This window comes from Astyanax mexicanus, chromosome 23, assembly GCF_023375975.1.
Source record: "Astyanax mexicanus isolate ESR-SI-001 chromosome 23, AstMex3_surface, whole genome shotgun sequence".
NCBI lineage: Eukaryota > Metazoa > Chordata > Actinopteri > Characiformes > Acestrorhamphidae > Astyanax > Astyanax mexicanus.
Window position 1 is genome coordinate 4,707,083 of NC_064430.1, and position 25,074 is coordinate 4,732,156.

The 25,074-nt window shown below is 39.4% G+C and overlaps 1 protein-coding gene across 49 annotated transcripts in view; it reads left to right on the forward strand.

The window, feature by feature from the left end:
- The window catches only part of madd (MAP-kinase activating death domain), a 130,248-nt gene that overhangs the window by 44,114 nt on the left and 61,060 nt on the right, over nt 1-25,074 (forward strand). For 27 of the 49 annotated variants that reach the window (XM_049470915.1, XM_049470918.1, XM_049470919.1 and 24 more), the window contains exons 3-9: nt 1,331-1,608; nt 2,374-2,698; nt 16,253-16,562; nt 16,673-16,804; nt 17,543-17,656; nt 18,340-18,420; nt 22,086-22,142. In XM_049470915.1, coding sequence (XP_049326872.1) covers nt 1,331-1,608; nt 2,374-2,698; nt 16,253-16,562; nt 16,673-16,804; nt 17,543-17,656; nt 18,340-18,420; nt 22,086-22,142 — 1,297 coding nt within the window. The remainder of the gene's footprint in view (nt 1-1,330; nt 1,609-2,373; nt 2,699-16,252; nt 16,563-16,672; nt 16,805-17,542; nt 17,657-18,339; nt 18,421-22,085; nt 22,143-25,074) is intronic. The other 22 variants (XM_049470902.1, XM_022665194.2, XM_022665209.2 and 19 more) reach the window with 1 other exon arrangement.

Genomic DNA, 25,074 nt, shown 5'->3' on the forward strand with positions numbered 1-25,074 from the left:
TTTGGTGACATTTTCAGCAGACCCATAATAAATTTATGAAAGAACCAAATTTTATGACTGTTTTTTGTGACAAACATGTATGTGTTCCGATCACTCTATCACAGAAAAATAAGAGTTGTAGAACTTATTGAAAACTCAAGACAGCCATAACATTATGTTTTTTTACAAGTGTATGTAAACTTTTGACCACAACTGTATTTACCTGAGGTGTGTGCCGAGTCGAGGTGAGGTGCTTTTATGCTTGAACTGAATAGACGGAGTCAGCTGCCTACTATCAGTACGGGTAATATGTTTGTGTATTGTGTGTTATCAGACCTCTGGCAGCATTCTGGACAAGGTCATTAGGTTAAAAAAATATGACAAATATGGTGTGGGTGGAGCATAACGAGAGTTATAGAATGTGTTCTGGAGACTGCAGCTTCTAGGCTATGTTCTCAAAACAGGTAAAAAAGGCTCATTTGACAGTGTAACTGGTGCAAACACATTGAATCTGGCACAATATGTGGCACTTACCGTGTTTTTTGCACTATAAGGCGACTTTTGCGACTCTAGTATGGAACAGCGCTGTCATCATTTTTGCGATGGATACTATTGCCATGTTTTCCTTCCAATTCCCCAGGTAAATTCCCCCGTAAAGCTAAGCTAAGTTAGATAAACAAAACTGTAATTCTTAAAAAAAATTAAAAAAAAAAATAAAAAAAAAACATTAAAAAGTAAAACGAGTGCTGGATGTTAGTCTACATAGATTTCTCTCCTGAAAAGTGCTAGCCAGGGTTAGTAGCAGGCTACAGGCCAATAGTACCCCCCTCTGAACGGCCTGAGAGCTAACGCTTAGTGCGGTTAGTGGGTAATGCTAATGCTGCTCCAGCAGTGATAGCTGGGGTTAGCAGTAGGCTACAGGCCGATAATACTCACCTCTGAACGGCCAAAGAGCTACTGCTTAGTGCGGTTAGCAGGTAATGCTAATGTTGCTCAAGCAATGCTAGCCATGGTTAGCAGCACGCTACAGGCCGATAATAATAATACTCACCTCTGGACGGCCAAAGAGCTAGCGCTTAGTGCGGTTAGCGGGTAATGCTAATGTTGCTGAAGAACTGACGATTTTTGGGATAATTAAATTTTTTTTAAGTGTGCCTTATAGTATCATATAGTATATATAAACAGCAGTGTATAGAACAAGGGGAAATGGACAGCAGCAATGGTGAGGGTTTCAGTGGAGGGACAGTGAGGTCCCTTTTTAATGCATTTTAATAAAAGTGTATTGAATTTGTATAGATTTCACTGCCTATTCATCCCTCACTCTCCTGTCCTGTCGGTTTTGACCCACAAGGCAGCCCAGTAGTGACAGTGTGGCTCAGACGCCGCAGCTGCTGAGACGCTACCCACTGGAGGATCATCCAGACTTTCCTCTGCCGCCGGACGTGGTGTTCTTCTGCCAGCCTGAGGGCTGCCTGAGTATCCGGCAGCGCCGGGTCAGCCTCCGCGACGACTCGTCCTTCGTCTTCGCACTCACTGATAAGGACTCGGGCATCACGCGATATGGCATCTGCGTCAACTTCTACCGATCCTTCCAGAGGGGCCATCACCGCCCACGGGCAGAGGGCAAAGGTCTGTGATTATTATGATTCTCAGGGTTTTATGGTATGGAGGACCTAAAATGACATGAGTATAAATATATTAATGCACATATAAATGTAGAAATAAATAAATGAATGAATAAATTAATCAATAAATGTTGAAATAAATACATAAATATATAAATAAATACACATCATATAAATTAATAAATAAATAAATATATAAATAAATAAAATAAATAAATACATGCATAAATAATTGTATAGGTAAATAAAGTAATTAAATACATTTCTTATTTATTTCAACGTTTATTTATTTGTTCATTTATTTGTTTGAACATTTATTTATTTATTTATTCATTCATTTATTTCAACATTTCTACATTTATTTATTGATTTATTTCCCCATTTCTTCATTTATTTATTTCTGTATTTCTGCATTTGTTTGGTAATTAGTTAGGCGGTCCTATCCTCGTTGATTTACTTACTTACTTACTTACTTACTTACTTACTTATTTATTTATACATTTATACATTTATATGTGCATTTATTTATTTATACCTATGTCATTTTTGGTCCTCCATATTATGGCAGGTTCAAAAAGATTATATTTCTTGAATTAAATATTTTTGGGAGTGTAGATGCAGCACTATCCAATATTTATTAAGAATATTGTTATCGCAAAAATACAGCGATATTATTTTATTAGGGTCATATCACCCAATGCTAATCTGTTAACAGCCACATTTCTGTTCAATGTCTTCTTTTTTCTTTTTTTTTTTCTTTTTCTTTCAGACAAGCCCCCTCAGATGGACCCTGCAGTCGAAGCCACAGAGAAGTCCGACCCCTCCACGCTCTCTCTCTCCGGCGACTCCACAGCGCCCCCGGCTGCAGATGGAGCGGTACCGCCGGGCGAGGGGGGCGGTGGGAAGTCGCCGCGGCCCAAACGCAGCAGAGCGGCAGCGCGGAACCGGAACAGCACGCTGACGTCTCTGTGCATGCTGAGCCACTACCCGTTCTTCTCCACCTTCAGAGAGTGTCTGTACATCCTCAAACGCATGGTGGACTGCTGCAGCCACCGCCTCAACCAGAGACCCGGCGCTGCCAAGGGCACCCAGCGGTGAGTCTAACCTCAAATACCCGCCAGCAGCAGGTTCATCAGCTACAGTGCATGTTCAAATACTTCAGGACTTACTAGAGCACCTCAAAAAATTAGAATATCATTGAAAAGTTCCTTTATTTCAGTAATTCAGTTCAAAATGTGAAACTTATGTATATTATATAGATGTATTACACACAGAGTGATCTTTTTTATAATAAAACATAATAAAAAGTACTAACTTTTGTTTAATAGCCCTCTGTTGAATCTCAACTCTACCAAGTTTTACATCATTTTTACACTGTTTATATACATATATTATCAAACCATATATTATTATCAATTCAAGCCTTGTGAAAATCAGGTAAAAATGGGTAGAATTGTGATTATTATAAGTGTATTAAACACCTTGTTCTACGCCAGAAAGCAGGCTATGCTAATTCTATGTGTATATATAAATGTCTATGACCTTATCAGTACAGTGATGGCGGCGTCCAGAGATTTACCTGCACTATGGGATGTAAACAGTGTTTTTTAATAAACTTCTTGTGCACTTTAAAAGTTATTAATGGCTCATTTTAAATGTCAGAGCTCTCCAGATTCTACCAATGAGGTGTCAAGCTACTTCCTTTTATTGTTGATGATTATGACTTACAGCCAGTGAAAATCCAAAAATGAGTGTCTCAGAAAATTTGAATATTTTATAAGACCGTTTGGTACTTTTGGCAGTGTGAGCAGTGTGCCAAGTCCTGCTGGAAAATGAAATCCACATCTCCACAAAAGTCAGTGCCGTGCAGTTTTGTTTTCCCAGAAAATCTTACAGCACTTCATGCTTCCCTCTGCTGACAACTTTTATGGAGATGCAGATTTTTTTAAATCAAATTTTAGAAAAGGAAAAAAGAAAATCAAGATCATATTTATAAAATCTGAGTGAAAATATTTTTTATTCAGTCAGAACAGTAGAATGTAATGACAACGCTGCACAACACTCCTATATATTGGGCAGACTTTATACACAGCACAATGGTTGGCACCAGTGATGTAAGTAACGAGTAATCTAACGCGTTACTATTTCTAATCCAGTAATCAGATTAAAGTTACTTATCCAAGTCACTGTGCGTTACTCTCTCTCCGCCTCACTCGCTGGAAATACCACTATTTTGAGTTAGTATCAGCTAAAGGTTCCAATATCAGGGTTCGCTGTACACTTTGTGCTGACAACAAAGTGCCTAGAAGTAATAGACTTTCTATTAGAGGATTAGAGGATTTAGAAGCTTCTGTTAATGAGGTACAACCATTGGTTTACTCCCCCCACTCCACTGTTTATATTATTAAATAAAACCAGGCCAAAATAACAAAAGTACACATGATGTCAGCCTAAACCATATACACGGTTTTGTTTTGTAAAACCACTCCTTGCTGCCCTGCTGAGAACAACAGCTTTAATGTTCAGATTTAAAGTGTTTAAATATATCAGGTCAAGAAAGACTTTCTTTATTTTATATTTTTTCTAAAAACAAGTATTTAGGTTAAGTGAAATCAAGAAAGACCATATTTTATTTTTTTTAATAAAAACAATGATTTATGTTAAATTCATTCCAGAGATTTTTTTTTTGTGTCAATGTGTCAAGAGATACATTGTTGCTGTTAAAAATGCATTTTCCAATAAAGGGAGTATTGGCAAAACTGGTTATAATGTTTATGTTAAGGCGGCGGGAGGTGGTGTCTGCAGCTGCTGAAAGTAACTAATAAAGTAACTTGTAAAGTAACTTAGTTACTTTTTGGATTACTTGATTTTAAAAGTAACTAAGTTACTTTTTAAAGGAGTAATAAGTAATCAGTAATCTGATTACTTTTTAAAGTAACTATACCATCAGTGGTTGGCAATACTTAAGCGTAACTTCATTCATTCATTTTCATTCAGCACTGATCCACACACAAACAGACAACAGGAAGCAACAGACAATCATGCATAGCGTGCTCTCAAATCACCCACCACTAGTACCCTAGATCAGACAGACAGAAACACACAGGCACACACAAAGGAGGGAGCTGTAAAACGGTGAGATTTAATCCATAATTTAATCTGAATTGGTAGCATGGTGTATACATTGTAAAGTGGTTTACGTGATAATGCACATGTGCACATTCCTCAGAGCACATCTTGTACAGCTGTGGACAGGGTTGTTTTCAGTTAACTGCTGGACCGTATTGCGTTGACCAGTCACAAGTAATGACTAACCTCTGAAGAGTGTATCATTAAACAATCGTCACTTTAGTGAGTGCTTTAGTTCCCTCATTCAGATCAATAAGCATCGTCAACAAGGGCTCAGACCCCCCACCACACACACACACACACACACACACACACACAACTCACACTCACAAGTGTTTTTTCTTCTTTTCTTTAGCTGAGCTTTTTGTAATGTAGCCTAGCAACCGCCTCCATGAAGAGAGAGTCACATATGAGTTTTCAGGCCTCGGTTTGTTTGCTTGCTCTGAAGCTGAGAGAGAATAATTTATGCAATAAGACTGAGAGTCTGTGAGTTCAGCCTCATTGGAAACGGTGTCTAGCTGCTGGGAGATACTGTAGAGCAGTGTTCATTTATTTGTTGTAGATGATGCTGCCGCTGCTGCTGCTGCTGCTGCTGCCGGCCTTTTTCTGATTTCATTACTGCACCAGGTTCACTTAAAGTTCACTAAAAAAAAAGCAGCCCTGGTGACCAGCACCCAGCATACATTTTTTTTGTCTTTTTCATTTTTAATAAAGACTTTTGTTGCTCTTAATTATTTTTTATTATTTATTCCCTCTCTCTTGTGTACTTTCTCTCTCTCTCTTTCTCGTGCTCTCTCTCTTTCTCTCTCTCCCTCATGCTCTCTCTTGTTCTGGCTCTTATGCTCTCTTTTGTGCTCTTTCTCCTGCAATCTCTGTAGTGCTCTCGCTCTCTTTTGTGCTCTCTCATGCTTATTCTCTCTTTCTTATTCTCTTTCTGAAGTGGTTTGTTTCTCTCACACACTCTTGTGCACTCTCTCTCTCTCGTGTTCTCACTGTCCTGTGTGTTTTCTCTCTCTCTTTCTCTTCCTCTCTCATTTTGGCACACATGCGGTCATGGTGTGCAGTGACCTTGACATTACATGCCTCGAGAAGAATACATCAAATCAAATCAAATCAAATTTATTTGTATAGCGCTTTTTACAACAGGTGTTGGCACAAAGCAGCTTTACAGAAACATGATTACAGGACAAAGAATCAGGCAAAACATTAAACATAGAATATACATAATACAGAACCCCCAGTGAGCGCGGAGGCAAGGAAAAACTCCCTCAGAGCTGCAGGAGGAGGAAGAAACCTTGGGAGGACCAAGACTCACATTAAAGGGGGGACCATCCTACCACTGGTCAAATGGCTTTTAAATTCATTTTAAAAAGTCTTTCATACATCCACATGGTTTTATATATTCAGGTGTATAGCAGCTCCACTAATGGCTTATAGAGTAAGATGGATGATGAGCAGCTGATCTGTGGTGGTGGATGGAGAAGAGCTGACTTCAGAAACTTCCAGTCTGGCCAGACAGAGGACATGAGAGCCTGAGGGTCCAACATCCCTCGGTATCGGGTCAGACAGGTGGGCAGTCAGTAACTCGGAGGAAGGCAGAGAGATGGAATTAGTTTTGACTGGATTTATGTAAAACAGAGAATATAAAACATTATCAGAGTGTGGCAAATGACTCCGGCAGAACTGAATAAAACAGCCTAACTAAAGGCAGAGAGCCAGAAGGTAACATAGACATGGAGGCTCCCTGAAACACTGGCATCCACCCACTCCACCGTCCACAAACCTGAGTGACTGTGTGCAGTGGGAGAACAACAGCACCAGCATCTCAGTTTACCACAATTCCCTCTGTCCATGAACCCCTGAATCTGCAGCCTTATCTAAAGGGAAAAACATTAATTACCAAAAGCTAAACTAAACAAGTAAGTTTTCAGTCTAGACTTAAAGATTGAGACTGTGTCTGAGTCCCGAACATATTCGGGGAGATTATTCCAGAGTTGAGGCGCTTTATAAGAGAAAGCTCTTCCTCCTGCAGAGCTCCTCTGAATTTTAGGCACTACTAATAAACCAGCACCCTGAGATCTAAGTAATCGCGGTGGTTCATAACAGGAGATGAGGTCTCGTAAATACTCAGGAGCGAGCCCGTGTAGGGCTTTATACGTTAACAGGAGAATTTTATAGTCTATGCGGAATTTGACTGGAAGCCAGTGCAGTGCTGATAGTACTGGACTAATATGGTCAAATTTTCTCGTTTTAGTAAGGACCCTGGCTGCAGCATTTTGAACTAGCTGACGTTTATTTAAGTTACTGCCGGAACATCCAGACAGTAGCGCATTACAATAATCTAGCCTTGAGGTAATAAAGGCATGTACTAATTTTTCTGCGTCATGCAGTGATAGGGCATTTCTTAGCTTGGCGATGTTACGGAGGTGTAGAAAAGCTGTTCTAGTAACATTAGATATGTGTTTATCGAATGCTAGATCTGAATCTATGATAACTCCAAGGTTTTTAGCTGCTGAACCAGGGGTGGCGGAGAGGTCAGCCAGATTTAGCATTAAGTCTGATCATTTATTTCTAGCAGCTTTGGGGCCTAATAGGAGAACTTCTGTTTTATCACTATTTAATAGGAGGAAGTTGTGCGACAACCATGATTTTACATCTTCTACACAATCCTCGATTTTCTTTAATCTCACTCTGTCATCAGGTTTGGCTGATATGAAGAGCTGCGTGTCATCCGCATAACAATGAAAATTCACATCATGTTTTCTAATAACTTTGCCCAGTGGGAGCATATATAATGTAAATAATAACGGTCCTAATATAGAGCCTTGTGGAATTCCATATCTTACCTTGGTATAACTGGAAGACATATCATTTAACCTCACAAACTGATAGCGATCGGTTAAGTACGATTTAAACCATGCTAAGGCAGTTCCGGTTACACCGACCATGTTCTCTAGTCTTTCTAAAAGGATAGTATGATCTATTGTATCAAAGGCTGCGCTCAGATCGAGAAGTACCAGTAGGGAAACACAGCCTTGGTCGGCGGCTATAAGTAGATCGTTTGTTATTCTAACTAAAGCTGTCTCAGTGCTATGATAAGGCCTAAATCCAGATTGAAATTTTTCATAGATCTGGTTTCTTTGCAGGTAAGAGCAAAGTTGTTGGGCTACAGCTTTTTCTAAAATCTTAGAAATAAAGGGTAAGTTTGAAATAGGTCTATAGTTAGACAGTACACTAGGATCAAGATTTGGTTTCTTGATCAGAGGTTTAATTACAGCTGTTTTAAAGGCTTTGGGTACATGGCCCAGGGTGAGCGATGAGTTTACTATCATTAACAGAGGTTTAATTATATCTGGCAGTACCTGTTTTAGTAATTTTGTGGGAACAGCATCAAGTGTGCAGGTTGTGCTGTTTGAAGAGGAGATAATTTTCTCTAGTTCTAGCTGTGGAAGTGGGTTAAAGACTTCCAACCTAACTTCAGTAACAGGGTTTTGTTCTAGATCAGCCAGACCAGATGACAGAGAGGATGTAATATTTATCTGTTTAATTTTATCCCGAATGTTTTCAATTTTACTATTGAAGAAGTCCATAAAATCGTTGCTGGTGTGAATGGCTGGAATCTGAGGTTCAGTACCTGCCTGGTTTTTAGTTAATTTGGAAATAACACTAAAGAGAACTCTAGGATTATTTTTATTTATCTCGATCTGTGAGGCCAGATATGCTGAGCGGGCTTTATTAAGTTCTTTTCTATATTTAACAAGACTGTCTTTCCACGCAGAGTGAAACACTTCCAGTTTAGTTGATCGATATTTACGCTCTAAATTTCGTACTAACTGCTTTAAGGTACGAGTTTGATCATTGTACCATGGTGCGAGCTTTTTCTGTCTCTCTATTTTGTGTTTAAGGGGTGCTACAACATCTAAGGTAGAGCGAAAGGTATTTTCTAAACCTTCGGTTAGTTTGTCTAGTTCTACTGGGTCTACAGGAGAGTACATTAGAGTTGATAAGTCTGGAAGCTTATCTGTAAATTGTTGGGCTGTAAAAGGCGTAATTGCACGTTTTACAGAGTAGCTAGGGGATGTACATATATTATGACTGAGATGTAATTTAAATGAAATAAGGTAATGATCTGAAATTGCGGAGGTTTGAGAACGAATATTCGGGTTATCTGTGCTCACACCCAGGGTCAAAACTAAATCCAGAGTATGATTACAGTAATGAGTAGGTCCTGTTATATTTTGAATAATACCAACTGAGTCTAAAATCGATGTGAATGCCTTTTTTAATGGATCATCCAATTTTTCTAAATGAATGTTGAAGTCTCAATCACTTTATCATTACTTACTGCTAAGTCTGTGACAAAATCACTAAATTCTTTTAAAAATTCTAAATAGGGCCCTGGTGGTCTGTAGATGTTAATTAAAGAAAATGCATTCTTTTTTGTAACTGGATTAATTATACTGGTGTAAAGAAGCTCAAAAGAAGTAAAATTTTCATAGTGTTTCTGATTGCTAACTAAGGTACTTTGGAAAAATATGCAGACCCCACCTCCTCTACCGGACAATCTCGGATTGTGTATATAGTTATAGCCTGCAGGGGTGGCTTCATTTAATGCTACATATTCATTTGGCCTAATCCAGGTTTCTGTCAGACACAGAACATCGAATTTCTGATCAGTTATCATTTCATTCACCAGAACTGCTTTTGAATTTAGAGATCTAATATTAAGTAAACCAATCTTTAGGCTTGAAGTGTTAGTACTACAGTCTGGATATGATTGTTTAATATAAGTTAAGTTATTTAGATTGACTGTTTTAGTTTTTTGATGTTTTTGTTTGACTCGGGGGACAGACACAGTCTGAATACATTGGTATCTAGGTAACGTCTCTTTGCAGCTCGCAGACGGTCGGTTAAGCCTCTCTGTCTGCGGCCTGGTCCCGGCTCTGGATTGTCAGCAGCTTCTAATACTACTCTGCCGACTAGCTAAAAGACTATGAGCTATGCTGCATGAAAAAGTAAGGCAGCACCCTCCCGCGTGGGGTGGACACCATCCCTACCTAAAAGACCAGGCTTGCCCTCAAACTGTAGCCAGTTATCTATAAAGCCCACATGATTTTCTGCACACCACTTGGACATCCAGCGGTTCAGCGAAGAAAGCCTGCTGTAAGCTTCATCACCACGCCTCATTGGGATGGGGCCAGAGCAGATTACCTCCTCGGACAGCGTCTGGGCCTGTTTAATCACCTCTTTAACATTAGCCTTAGTTACTTCAGACTGCCGCAGACGAACATCATTGGCCCCTACATGAATTACTACCCTCGAATATCTCCTATTCCCTAACCTGAGGTTGCCACTAATGTCCGGTGCTCTGGCTCCCGGTAAACAAGTAACTGTTGCCGCTGGTGCCCCTAAAGGAGTAGCTAATTTCACGTGTCGGACGATAGAGTCTCCTATCACCAGAGTACCTTTAACAGGCTCCTCAGTTGGTGCTTCACTGAGCGGGGCAAACCTGTTTGACACGTGGCTTTTGCGGTAGCATTAGCCTTAGCCTTTCGACTATGCCGCCGAGACGTTACCCATTCGCCCCGCTGTGAGGGCTCTAAGGCCGGAGTCGAGGGGGTACTAACTCTCCCTGAGACACCCGGGGCTGCTAACAGTGAATCCTGCTGTCTATCCCTTATTAAACCCCGGACGTGCAGCTCTAACTTATTCACCTTATCCACCAAGGTGCTAACTATCTCACACTTAGTACAAATACCACTATTGTTACCAGTATCGGTGGATAAGGGATCTAAGCTATACATGCCACACTCTAAACAGGTGTAAACCTGAGCAGAAGCCATGGAGAAAAAAAAGCACTCACCTTGTTTCAGTTGAAATTAGAAACTTATACAAACAAACTGCAGCAGCAAACAGCTAATCCAGCAAACCTGAGGAAAAAGTCTATAAAAGTAGACTGAGAGTGGATTAATAGGTGTGTAGAGCAAAGAGGAAGCAGACTAAAAGTGGATTAGTAAGTGTGAAGAGAGTAAAAGAGAAGAAAACAGAGAAAAGTGTAGAAGCTGAAGATTAAAGCAAGCTTTCAGCAGCAGACCAGCACAGCAGCAGACCAGAGCAGGGAGCAGAGCAGGGAGCAGAGCAGGGAGCAGAGCAGGGAGCAGAGCAGGGAGCAGAGCAGGGAGCAGAGCAGGGAGCAGAGCGTGCACATGCACGCACAGTTTTGAAGGCATCAACAAACGACAGAAATGAACAATGGATATGTACGATAAAATAATATATATATACTCTTACTGTATGTAAAGCTCCACAGCAGAGCCCCTTTACTTAGTAAAACCCATTGTCTAATTTTTTTTCTACCTGCCATTCACAAAATCTCTTTAATTAGCTTTTTGTCGTTTCCCCTTGTATATTTTATTGGTATATTTCAGCATTTTACAACACTCAGAACTGAACTATGTTTCAACAACATTCGTTCCATCAGAAATCAGCTTATTCTTGCCGGTTTTAAACGTTTGTAGAAGCTGTTGGAGCTGTAAGCCTGGATTTCACAGCGGTCAGGAGGTGTGTTATCCTCATGGTTTAGTGCTGTGGCTTCAGGCTCTGCTGTGGTTATGGTTTGAGCTTATCACTGTCTAGTTAACGCTCTGAGGAGACCACCAGAGCATGGATTTTACTGCTTTTGGAAAGCAGCAAAAACCACATGACACTGTTGTGTTTCCAGCACATTTTAGTATTAATTTGGCAACTCCTTTATTTGGAAATATCCCAAAACAAGTGACTGAGGTTGTAATTTGAAATTGATCCCTATTCCCCACAATGATAGTGCACTATATAGTGAGAGACTATTTATTTTATTAAATCGTTTTTTACTCTTATTTAGAGTAATTAAAGTTAGTATAGCATGGCTTAGTTCATGAAGTGATCTTATTAAAAAAATATGACAATTATTTAAGGGGACACCCCTATTGTTTATTAGCTCAGTAGCAGTGCTGTATGACCCATTTTATCATCTTACAAATGACTTTATTACTGCTTATCACTTCACCTGTCAGACTAACTCTAATTCTTCTCACTGCTGAAACTGAGGCTTAGTTCAATCATGTAAATCTTAGCTAAAGGCTAAAGCTGTTTCCATGTGGGTCAGCCAGACGCCTTCCTGTAGCAGTTTTCTCCAGTTTCTAAGAGTCTCAGAGTTTAAAGGTGTAGGAAACAGTACTCACCTCTCTCTCTTTCTCTCTCTCTCTGTGTTTCTGTGTCTCTTTTCTAGTTATTATGATGATGAAAGTGTGAATGTGCTGTGTGTAAGTGTGTAAATGCTGCAGTAGAAAGTGCAGTAACACCATCTGTTCCAGCACAGGAAATTAGAGTCGTAACTATTACTGGCGTATAACAAAAAATCAAGAGACCACTTCAGTTTCTGAATCAGTTTCTCTGATTTTGCTAGGTATTTATAGGTTTATGTTTGAGTAAAATGAACATTGTTGTTTTATTCTATAAACTACAGATGTTTCTCCCAAATTACAAATTAAAATAGAGTATTCAGACCTCAAATAATGCAAAGAAAACAAGTTCATATTTATAAAGTTTTAAGAGTTCAGAAATCATAAATATTTAGTGGAATAACCCTGGTGGTTTTTAATCACAGTTTTTTTTTCATGCACCTTGGCATGTTTTCCTCCACCAGTCTTACACACTGCTTTTGGATAGCTTTATGGATTTTTACTCCTGGTGCAAAAATTCAATCAGTTCAGTTTGGTGGTTTGATGGCTTGTGATCATCCATCTTCCTCTTGATTATATTCCAGAGGTTTTCAATTTGTCAAAATCTTATTTATTTTTTTTTGAGCTGTATACTCTATGTATATAAAATAAAAAAGTATATATCGACACAAGTATGTTTTCTATCTAAAATTAAATGGAACACAGATGGTACCTTGTAAAGAAGTCTCAATTTTATGCGATTATAATTTTTAATTTCTCATATAAAACAGTTTTGCATACAGTATATCGATATTCACAATATATTATCCTGCCGTATGTCACTCAGTGCTGCCCTAAAATGTAAAAAGGGACGCAGCCGCAGTGTGTCTGCAGAGAGAGATAGTAAGAGAGCGGGAATAACAGAGAGTTGTTGTTATATAAGTCAGAGACGACTGAATCAGACTTTTTGACAGATTGAGGTTGCTGACTCTCCTCAGGGACCGGCTGCAGGAGGTGGGAGGCTTTTGCACAGCAAATTACGGCTTACGCTCGCTGGTATAAAAGACGCACTGCACCCCCCTCCCCCCTCTTCCATCCTCCACCCGACTGCAGCCTACGCAACAAGTTCTTGTTAGTCTGGAGTCTCGAGGAACAGTGACTTGCAGTGCTTAGCTTGAAGCTAGAGGAACGCTGCTCAGCACTGAGCTGCAGGATTCAGAGCGTGCTGAGAGTTCAGCTCAGGAGGACGCCAATCTATGACCCGCTCTGACCTGTGGCGGTACACTTGGACTAATTTATAGCCATTGTATTAACTCAGGAAAGTAGGCTACACTAAAAAAGGGCAGTAAGTGAAAATGCCTGCTGGAGTTTTTGTTTTTTTCTTCCACTTAGCTTTGTCTTTTTACACTGAACTATACGAAATACATGCATGGTCTGTCACAAAGAATCTGCCGTCTTTTATCCGAACACCCCCAGTTCACAACTGTTAGGTGTTTAACAGGTGTGTCCTGTTAAATTGATTATTTAAAAATGATCATCACTCACAGCAATTGCACAAATATTGACTGCAGCCAGTACAACCGCTTGGAATGTTCTAAAGAAGAAAGTCGTCACTGGTATACTGAGTAACATATGTCGAACAAGTTGATCAAGGAAAACCACAGCAGCTGATGACCGAAACATTGTTGGTGGCATCAGTTTTTTTAATGCATCTCCTTTGTCATTCCTGGTGCAAAAGTTCCAGCTTCCAGCTTGTCTTATTTTTTTCAGAGCTATATTTCTATTGTACGTGGTAATATCGCCAAAAAAATTGTATATCGTGAACGATATTATACCCTGAAATATCGTGCCATATCACATACCCCTAATTACCTAATTATCACATCAGGGCACAACTTTTTTGCAATGTTTAGCAAAAGAAAAAGTCACACTGTTCTCATTTCCCATCATATATCTACTAGAGTGAGATTTTATCTGTCCAGTATCATTTATTTTACTTTAATCCTGGATATATGGAGATATATGGAGTGCATTATTATTAGTATCATGACATTCTGGATCATTGACTTCTTTTACAAATCTGATAACATTATTTTTTTATATCTCAGTTAGCCATATCATATTGCATGCAGTGAATAAAATTCTAAATAATTTTTCTAATTTAGTGTTTTGTCATATCGCCAAAAGTATCGTTATTGTGAAAATACCATGAAATACCGTGATATTATTTTAGAGCCATATCGCCCACCCCTATTGCACGGGGCTTCAGCAAGCTGCAGGAAGTCTGCTTGGCATTTCCGCGACATTGCTTTAAACTGATTAGAGGACTAATCCTCACCGTTAGCTGCCAGATGCCATTGTTTTTGAGCTATTTTTACCTCTCGGTCAGTTTAATAGGTATAATAAAGGTTTAGAGAGGTCCTACCGAGATAATAAATACACAAGTACCTGTCTGACAGTAAGAGAATGTGATTATCCTGAACTCTTTATCTTTCATGTCCATTTAAGCTCATCTTTTCCTCATAAATGACAGTCGCATTGTTTAGCCCTGTCAGCCTAACGGGCTGTGCGTGGCCTGGCTGTGTGAAACGGCTGGTTACAGAGAGCAGGATGAGCCCTGTGGAGATAGAGAGAGAGAGAGAGAGAGAGAGAGAGAGAGAGAGAGAGAGAGAGACGCCGAGGGAGAATGAAGAAAGATGAGCCGAAGACGGACAGGCTGGTCTAAGGGTTGTCAGTTGTCACAAGTCATTGTGACTAATGGTCCTATTATTAGGCCTGTTTTCTGCAGTGTCATCACTTCCCCTGCCTCTTAGCTGTCAGCACCTGTGAATTGTGGGTAGCGTGGGCAGTGACGGGTGATGATAAAAAGATCCCCAGTCACTGAAAAGCATGCATAAATATGACGCACTTAAGAGAGGAGCTCTGCAGTGTCCATTGAAATGCAGAAATACAGAGTGTACGATCCACTGGACCAGCAGGGAGTGGTTTAGCCATCTCATCCAGCAGAAACTGAGCTCTGAAGTTCAGTCTGTGAGCTGCTGGACTTCAGTGTGTCCTGCTAAATGACGCAGTGTCAAAATATATAAGAGGAAAACTGTGCTGAGAGCTGTGGGATAGAAATAACTAAGCCGGATCTGGCCAGGATGTCTGTTTCAGCCGAATAATTCCAAAGGGGTATGTGAGTGAAGAGTGTGTGAGTAAATGTGTGAGTAGGACTGTGCCTGAGGTGCTGCAGGTAGATGTGCTGTTTGTAACTGAGGGTTGAAAAAGCACATTTTAAGGTCGACAGTAGAGCTGTAAGATACATTGTGTTCCTATTGTTATCGTATTATGATAAACACTGATCAAAAGAGCAACAATAATATTGTGAATAACAGCAAACTTTGTCAAAAATTGAGGTACAGGGAGTCTGAGTGAGATGCAGTGAGGTTTAGGGAGTCGGAGGGAGGTACAGTGAGTCTGGAGGGAGATACAGGGAGTCTGAGTGATATACGGTGAGTTTCAGTGAGTCGGTTTGAGGTTCAGTGAGGTTTGGGGACTCGGAATGAGGTTCAGTGTGGTTCAGGGAGTTAAAGTGAGGTTCACTGAGATGTAGAAAGCCGGGAGTGAGGTACAGGGAGTTGGAGTAAGGTTTAGGGAGTCGGGAATGAGGTTCAGTGAGGTTTAGGGAGTTTGGAGTGAGGTACAGGGAGTTGGAGTGAGGTTCAATGAGATTTAGGAAGCTGGGAGCGAGGTACAAGGAGTTGGATTGAGGTTCATGGAGGTTTATGGAGTCGGGAGTGAGTTACATGGAGTCTGCGTGAGATACAGTCAGGTTCAGGGAGTCAGAGGGAGGTACAGTGTGTCAGGAGCAAGGAACAGTAAGTCATTGAGATACAGTGAGTCGGAGTGAGGTAAAGTAAGGTATCATGAGTTGTCCAGTTATTATTTTGACTTATTTCTAATTGATTTTTTCTTCTTTTAAGTAATTTAGTCTACTTTAATATCCCATTGGCAGATATGTTTGCTTGTTTTAAGCATTTTTTTATTAACAAAAGCTGAATTTCCAGAATTAATTCAAATGATCTGCCAATTAAGTCGACACTTATGGTGGATTCCATTACCTGAAACAAGTATAAGAAACCATATGGACTACATTTTAAGGGGATTTCAATTGCCAAGATATATTTTTTTGCAGTGTACACTACAGAGTGTGGCTCTTATACTGTTCTCATCAGTATAAGAGTATAAAAAAGTGGCCATATCATCCAGCCGTACCTACCTTCAACTAAATCTGTTTTTTTTGTTTTTTGTTTTTTTTTCTCTCTCTTTATTTTGCAGGGATGCTATGTGGCGCGTGTTCACTGGCGCTCTTTCAGTGGAGGAGAAGGAAAAGGGCAGTCAGCTGCTGCAGGACCTGAAGGAGATTGAGTCGTGGGTGTACCGGCTGTTGCGTTCTCCGGTTCCTGTAGCGGGTCTCAGGCGTGTGGACGTGGAGGTTCTTCCTCACGAGCTGCAGCCAGCGCTCACCTTCGCCCTGCCAGACTCGTCTCGCTTCTGCATGGTGGACTTTCCTCTCCACCTGCCGCTGGAGCTTCTGGGGGTGGATGCCTGCCTGAAGGTGCTCAGCTGCATCCTTCTGGAGCACAAGGTATGATCAAGCAGCCACCACTGCTGTATTATTGGAAATGATTTCTCCATATTAATGTTGTTAATATATTGGATATTGTCTTTTAAGTGCTGTTGATCTGCTGTTTGTAGGTGGTACTGCAGTCTCGGGACTACAACGCTCTCTCTATGAGCGTCATGGCGTTTGTAGCCATGATCTACCCTCTGGAGTACATGTTCCCAGTCATTCCTCTGCTCCCCACATGCATGGCCTCCGCCGAACAGGTACCATTTTATTTTCCTAGAAAGCAGACATCTAAATTGTTAGTTTGGTGGTCCTAGAAAATAGATATCTGGATTGTTAGTTTGGTCCTACAGAGTAAATATCTGGATTCTTAATTTGATGTTCTTAGAAAGCAGATATCTGGATTCTTATTTTGGTATTTCTAGAAAGCAGATATCTGGATTCTTAGTTTGGTGGTCCTAGAAAGCAGATATCTGGATTCTTGGTTTGCGGGTCCTAGAACACAGATATCTGGATTCTTTGTTTGATGGTCTTAGTTTGGTGATCCTAGAAAGCATATATTTGGATTCTGAGTTTTGGTGGTCTTAGTTCGGTGATCCTAGAAAGCAGATATCTGGTTTCTTAATTAGGTGATCCTAGAAAGCAGATATTGGTATTGCTAGTTTGGTGATCCTAGAAAGCAAATATGGGGTTTCCTAGTTTGGTGGTCTTAGTTTTGTGATCCTAGAAAGCAGATATGTGGATTCTTAGTTTTGTGGTCCTAGAAAGCAGATATCTGGATTTGTAGATAGGAGTCCTAGAAAGCAGATGTCTGTGTTCTGAGTTTTATTTTGGTGGTCTTAGTTTGGTATTCCTAGAAAGCAGATATCTGGATTCAGTTTGGTGTTCCTCGAAAGCAGATATCTGGATTCTTAGATTGGTGTTCCTAGAAAGCAGATATCTGGTTTGTGTAATGAAATATTCATATGCATCTCTTTCTCCATCTCCTCTTCCTCTAGCTCCTGCTAGCCCCGACTCCATACATCATTGGTGTGCCTGCCAGCTTCTTCCTGTACAAGTCAGACTTTAAGATGCCTGATGATGTCTGGCTGGTGGATCTAGACTGTAACAAGGTCAGTAATCTCTGGCAGCGCTGACATTCTGACGGAGCTGAAAACTAGAGATGGACTGAAGTGCTTTTATTCTGATATCAACTGATGCGGTACTTTAACCCAAAAAACACCAGGCGCCATGTTTAACACAAAAATCACACCTTTTCTTTCAAGCCAAAACTAAAGAATGACTCATCATATCAGCATAAAACCTATATATGGCTAGAAATCCTCACTTTTTAGCACAAATCCGAGCGCTAAAAGTATAATCCAGTGTCTAAGGAGAGCTCTGTCATCTCCAGAGTCCAGAGTTTCCCTGCAGCTGTGTCCACAACAGTTTAGAGCATCATATCAATGCATGAGCTTCTAAACAATGTTTGAATCATTGATTTGAATTTGCACTTGATTCCTGATCCAATTCACTCAATGAGTCAACTCTACACTTAACCCATTGTGTAAAAGTTCCTCAAAGCATTCAGATACCACTTATATCACATGATAAGTCACAAAATATCAGCAGATTTTAATGTTTATAAATGTCTCCCAGCTTTTAAATGCCCTATTTTCTGATTTATGCTGCTTTTCAGTGATCGAATGAATCAGAACACAAGAACTATGACTTCTTGTCTTGTTCTTTTTTGAATTCCAGAAGGGAGTGTGCAAGTAATGTAAGCATTTCTATAATGTGTATCTTCCTTTCACAGGTCATTGCACCTAGCAATGCAGAACTCCTCCCACCTTTACCTGAACCAGAATCCTCAGAGCTGAAGAAACACCTGAAACAGGTAAAACAAAGCTTACAGTCTTTCTGTGCCCTGTTATATAATAGTCATTGTGGTTGTGACTGCTATATCTTAATGTTAATGTTGTTTTGCTGTTCAGTAACTGTACGGTCTTGTTTTAATGCAGTATAATGAACACGTATCTCTTCCTTCTTTTTTTTCTGTCCTAGCTTTTGGAGGTAATGAAAGTTCTGAGTCCATGTGAATTATGGACCCAGTAATAGTTCTGAGTGTTCTAAAGTAACTAACCCCAGAACCCTTGCTGTAGAAACCCTATAGAATAGTGGATTATAACGTAGAACCCTGGCCTGATTCAGAAAACAGTATTGAGCTTTACTGAATCTGTTAACTAAAGCTTTTTTAACAGTACTTGAGACCTGAGAACATCCTGCTATTGTTGAAAGAAATTTACATTTACATTTGGGCTGGGCAATTTCAATAGTCTCTACAATCATATGATGAAAATGCTTAAAAAATATATAAAAATACTTAAAATATCTTTATTTATTATTAACACACAAAAAAAGAATGCTGTGCATTCAGATACTAAAGACCTAAATATGTATCTAAATAATATAAAGTGTATTTTTTATATAATAATAATTTACATAGACAAAGGTGCATTCGTTTGTATCATTGTATACTGCTCATATATTCGTATAGTCCTATAGACACTATGTTTGTAGGAGGAGTCTCTCCATATACTGATTGGCACTGTTTGGTTTGTAGAATGTTGTCATTTCAATGGGTTTCCTTTATTCCAGGTGTTGTGCCGATTTCTGCCTCCTTGCTAGAATCAGACTCCCTTCAGGTGCAGGCGCATCCTGCAGCAGAATGAATATACAACTCCTTTTATTGCTGTTTGATGATGAGGGTTAATCTACAGCTACAGTAGATACAGAATCACCACTGCAAACTGTTGTACCCATACTGCTGCATGATGCACCTGCACATCACCAAGGGGGGTCGGATTTCGGCATAACACTGCTTATTTTTCTTATTCTATTGTTTAATAGGTGGCGATAGCCTGTCTTAAATTCCCGTAACTCGTCCAAAAAAGCCTGAACAATCTAGAAAAAGCAGATAGAACAAGAACAAGATCATCTTTTTTGTTTGGACCAAAGTTTGCTCCTTCATTTGGAACTAGGGGTGGGCGATATGGCCCTAATATACTATCATATTTTATGGTATTTTCACGATAACAATACTCTTGGTGCTATTACAAAACACTGAATAAAAATATATATATTTTAAGAATACAAGAATTTTGTCAGATTTGTAACAGAAGTCAATGGTCCAAAATGTCATGATACTAACAATAATTCAGTCCAAATATCTCCATATATCCAGGATTAAAGTAAAATAAACGATACTGAACAGATATAATCTGTATCTAGTAGATATATAATGTGAAATGAGAACAGTGTGAATTTTTCTTTTGCTAAAACAGTAAAAAAGGTAGTACCCTGATGTGATAATTAGGGGTGGGTGATATGGTACGGGATTTCAGGGTATAATATTGGGTACGAAATCTGAAAATCCAGACTTAACACACATGTATTATACGTTATGCATATTTACGATATGATCAATATATTGCCCAGCCCTAATGTGAGTAAGTTTTAATGCATGATTACAGAACTAATCCATATTTTATGTGAAATAATCAGTTTTTCTTGCTTTTTCTTGTCTTAATCATATTTGACACATAATTGCTTAACTTTAACTGTAATCATATTATCAGTAAATTATTATAAGTCATTTATAAATCAGGCTGGGGTACTCTGGTCATCATGGTTCTGAAACCAGTGATGCAGATCCATGCTGTACTGTTGGTAGTTTCCTTCCTGTGATTTAGTTTAATATGTTAATTAATATGTTAAAAGATCATAAAAATGTGATATTTTTATGTGCTGATCAATAGTAGACTTGAAAAGTAGAAATTCTGACATAACTTAATGTTATATAGTGAATATCTCCCTTTCTCTCTGATAAGAAGCTGTGATGTTTCCTACCCACAATCCACCTGTAAATAAAAGTTCATGTTATTCAGATCTGCTATGTCTGCATCTCTGACCATTGGTTATCACCATGGTAACCATGGCTGGCAGTTCTGATTGGCTGTCCTGTCTGTCTTGTGTTGCAATGCTTTCCCTTTGTCCACTCATACTGTTTAGTGTTGTTCTCTTAATCTCTCTCGTGCGATCTCACTGTTCACTTTCACGCACTCTCGCGTGATCTCACGTTCTTGCTTACTCACACTTTCTTACTTTTGCTCTCGCTTTCTTTCTGACACTCTTTCACTCTCTTACGCTCTTGAACTCTTTTTTTTTTTTTTTTTTTTTTTGCTCTCGCGTACTCTCTCGCATTCTATTTCTCTCCATCTATACTCATTTATCATTTTTGGATGATTTCTACATCATTTATCATCATGCTATGTTTGTTGGACTAAATAATCTCATGCTCTCTGTATTTCTCACTTGCTCTGCCTCCGTTTTTATTTTGCAATCTCTTGGGCTCTCGCAAACTCTCTCTCTTGCTCACACTCTCTCAAACGTTCGCATTCGCTCATTTTCTTCGTTCATACTTGGCATATTGTCATCCCTAGGTTTTTCCCTTTTGTTGGCTTGCAGTCTCTCACGCTCTCACACTCTCTCTGGCTCGCACTCTCTCAAACTCTTGCATTCACTTTCTCTCCGTCCATACTTGTCATCATCTCTATTGCTATGTTTTTTTAATTTTTGTTGGCTTGCACTCTCGCTTTCTCTTGCAGTCTCTCATGCTCTCGCATGCTCTCTCTTGCTCAAACTCTCTCAAACTCTTTAATTCTCTTTTTATCTGTCCATACTTGTCATATCTTTATCGCTATGTTCGTCACTTTTGTTGGCTTGCCGTCTTTTGCAATGTCTTATGCTCTCACAAAATCTCTCTCACAAACCCTTGCATTCTCTTTCTCTCTGCCCATACTTGTCCTATCTTCGTCTCTGTTTGTCATTATTATTGGCTTGCAGTCTCTCATGCTCTCACACTCTCTCTCAAACCCTCACATTCTCTTTTTCTGTGTCTATATTTGTCATATCTTCATCGATATGTTTGTCACTTTTGTTGGATTGCACTCTTGCTGTCTCTTGCAGTCTCTCCTGCTCTCACAAACTCTCTCGCTCATTCTCTCTCAAACTTTTGCATTCTCTTTCTCTCCATCCATACTTGTCATATCTTCTTCGCTTTGTTTGTCACTTTTTTTGGCTTGCTCTCTCATGTTCACACTCTCTTTTTTGCAGTTTCTCATACTCTCACACTCTCTCTCTCACTTGCACTCTCTCATACCTGTCGCTCACTCTCTTTCTCTTTCCCTCTTACACTTTTACACTCTCTCTCTCTCGAGAGAGAGAGCAATTGTGCACTCTCTTGCTGTCTCTTGCTCTTTAGAACTTACACTGTTTCTCGTTTTCTCTCTCTCTCTCTCTCTCTTTCTCTCTCTCTCTCTCTCTCTTTCTCTCTCTCACTTTCTCTTCTCTCTCTCTCACCACTCCCACCTGGTCCCATTTTGATCACATGACCTACCGTTCCTTCCCAGTGATAGGCTGGTGTTGGTAGTCATGTGACGTTTGGCTCTGTCTGTCTGTGTTTTTTTTTGTTTTGTATTTTTTTACGTCTGTGTTCTTCAGTGTCTGGTCAGGTTGACTGTGATCACCCAAAAGCAGATCTTCGCCTCCGACTCCAAGGTTCCTCTTCCTCTGCTCCTGTGAACGTGCCATGCTCCCACCTGCACGCAGTCCTGATGCCCTCCTCTGCCTTTAATTTATACACTTTAAATACATGCACAACTTTTAAATACACACGTAGACCTGTGCCGGTTACAGAGACGTCTTATTTATTCCAATACTTTTGTGGGAAAATGACAGTGGTATACTGTTAAACAGAGTTTAGTGGAGGGGATGTTTGTGTTTTATTGGATATTTAATACATTTCAATTTAAAACAAACAATCTGATTGTAGTGTATCGCCATCTTTTTTGGATATTTTTTTAGAAATAGGGTCCCAATTTACCATTTGAGGCCACTTAGCAGAGCCTACTGAACAACACAGGCCAGAATCCAGGCCAGTTGCTGATATCCCTGCTCTAACACACCTGCTAAACCTGGAAATTATTGGGTTTAGTTAAATCAAGTGTGTGAAATGACTCCCACTCGAGTTTAGGGTCTTAAATCTGGCTCTGTTGTTTGAGGATATACTAAAATATATAAATCCTAACATACACTCTCATATATAAAGGTGCTAAGATGGTCTCTTTGAGTGATGCCACAATAGAACTATTTTTGCACAACAAAACAAAAAAATAAGAGAGTTTGCTACTCTTTCACAAACTGGATGAGTTTCAGCTGAAATATATCAGTTTCTCTGATTTTGCTATTTGTAGGTCATGTTTGAGTAAAATGAACATTGTTGCTCTAATTTATAAACTACGGACAACATTTCTCCCAAATTCCAAGTAAAAATATTGTCATTTAGAATTAAATTTAACCAAAAAGATACAAAACTTTTAGGCCTCAAATAATGCGAAGAAAAAAAGTTCATATTCATAAAGTTTTAAGAATTCAGAAATCAATGTTTGGTGGAATAACCCTGTTTTTTAATTACAGTTTTCATGCATCTTGGCATCATGTTCTCCTCCACCAGTCTTACACACTGCTTTTGGATAAGTGTATGTCTTTTCTCCTGGTGCAAAAATTCAAGCAGTTCAGTTTGGTGGTTTGATGGCTTGTGATCATCCATCTTCCTCTTGATTATATTCCAGAGGTTTTCAATTTGGTAAAATCAAAGAAACTCCTCATTTTAAGTGCTTTCTTATTCTTTGTCCAGAGCTGTATATACAAGCTGTACAGAACTATATTAACAATGTATACAGCCTTTTGTAGAGTCTGATACAATAGAGTTGGTTAAATTGTAGAATATTAATTTACTTTCATACAAAAACTTAAAATGTCTTGATTATAATGGAATATTTTGATACCGTTTTTGGTTAAAATCAATCTATAAACACACAACAGATTTTTTAAACCTGCGACAAATGCTTTTACCATCACTGTTAGCCTGTTACTGCAGTATCTCCGTTAACTGTAAAAACTGTAACTTGGCACAGGCCTAGGTCAACATCTTGTACTTGTTTTTGCAAATAATATCAAACTAATACCTTCAGAAACACTCATTAATAATGTAAAAACTGCATTAATCAGCTCTGCTTCTCAGTATGGTTTGATTGAGATGTGTAATAATCGTTTGGCTTGAGCATTGAGCATGCCTGCACTCTGCACACACTCACGCGGCCGTGATTATAACCCGTACTGTAGCAGGCGTGTTGTTAATGGATCGGATGGTGAGTTTGGCTCGGCGGTGCAGTCGCCGGGCGGACGGGTAGTTGAGAGCGCTCAGGGATCTGCTGGAATGCCAGCTGTGCCGACGTGGCGATGAGCGAGCGATGGTGGTATTCCTGGAGTGCTTTGTTAATGGCTCAGTGTGATGAACCCAACCCAACCCTAACCTATTTAATCTTTTGATCCCACTAATTCAGCAGCTCATTTCAGGCAGTATGAGCAGAGTTCATGTATTTATATTAGCAAATATCGAATCGTATATCTGCACTACAATTATATGTATATATCTTGTATATATATCTATATCTTCCTGAGACCTGGCATTTTATTTTTGTCCTCTGTAGTGTAGGGTTGTAAGAAAATATCGATTAACACAACCAGTCAAAAATTAGACACAAACTCTTGTTAAAAGTTTTTATTCATTTTATTTTTCTTTTAAAAAAAATCAAAATACTCTGTGAAGCATTAAGGTGCTCTTAACATCTGGGGAGATGTTAACTTGCAGTTTCAGAGGATGGAAACTCTTACTCTTACTTTCCTGGGGTGGTCCTGATGAGAGCCAGTTTCATCGTAATGTTTTAGATGATCTTTGCGACTTCAAAGTTCTTGACATTTTTCAAATTGATTGACCTTAATTTTTCAATATTTTTTTCTTTCTTTACTTAGTTTACTTAAAGTAGTGTATGCACAGCACACCTGTGTTGCCAAGATAGCAATGAACATCTGACAGTTGACATAGGTCTTGGTTGTATTCAGTCAGTAGTGCACCTGTGTTTTCCGTTGCCAAGATAGCAATACACCAGAAATGTACCTGAACACACCTCATTTCCAGACCACCACGCCCATCTGCATGGGTGCATTTACACTCACTATTGCTATTTTAATGACGCAAGGTGGAAGGTGTGAAAATACACTGTTGCTGGGGTGTAAGATAGCAATAAGTATTGCAACATGCCTTGCACACTGTGTAAGATAGGACCAGTGGTATGATAAAAAAAAAAGACATTTTTAGATTGAGTCGCACTGTAGCTGTTTCTTTCAACCTATTCTAATCAAAAATCAACCAAAAGTACCTCAATTATTAAAAAATAAAATCTAGATATGTATTTGTTTGGGGTCTCAGGAGGATATAACAGTTATATAAATAGTTCCACATGTATTATTTGTGTGAATGACATTGCCTGAAGTGAGTCTGCCTGTCCTTTACCCATTTGCCCCTCCAGCCCTGTTACCTCAGGTTTATCAGAAGATGTGTTATCTCTGTTCACTTCTAACGTCTCTT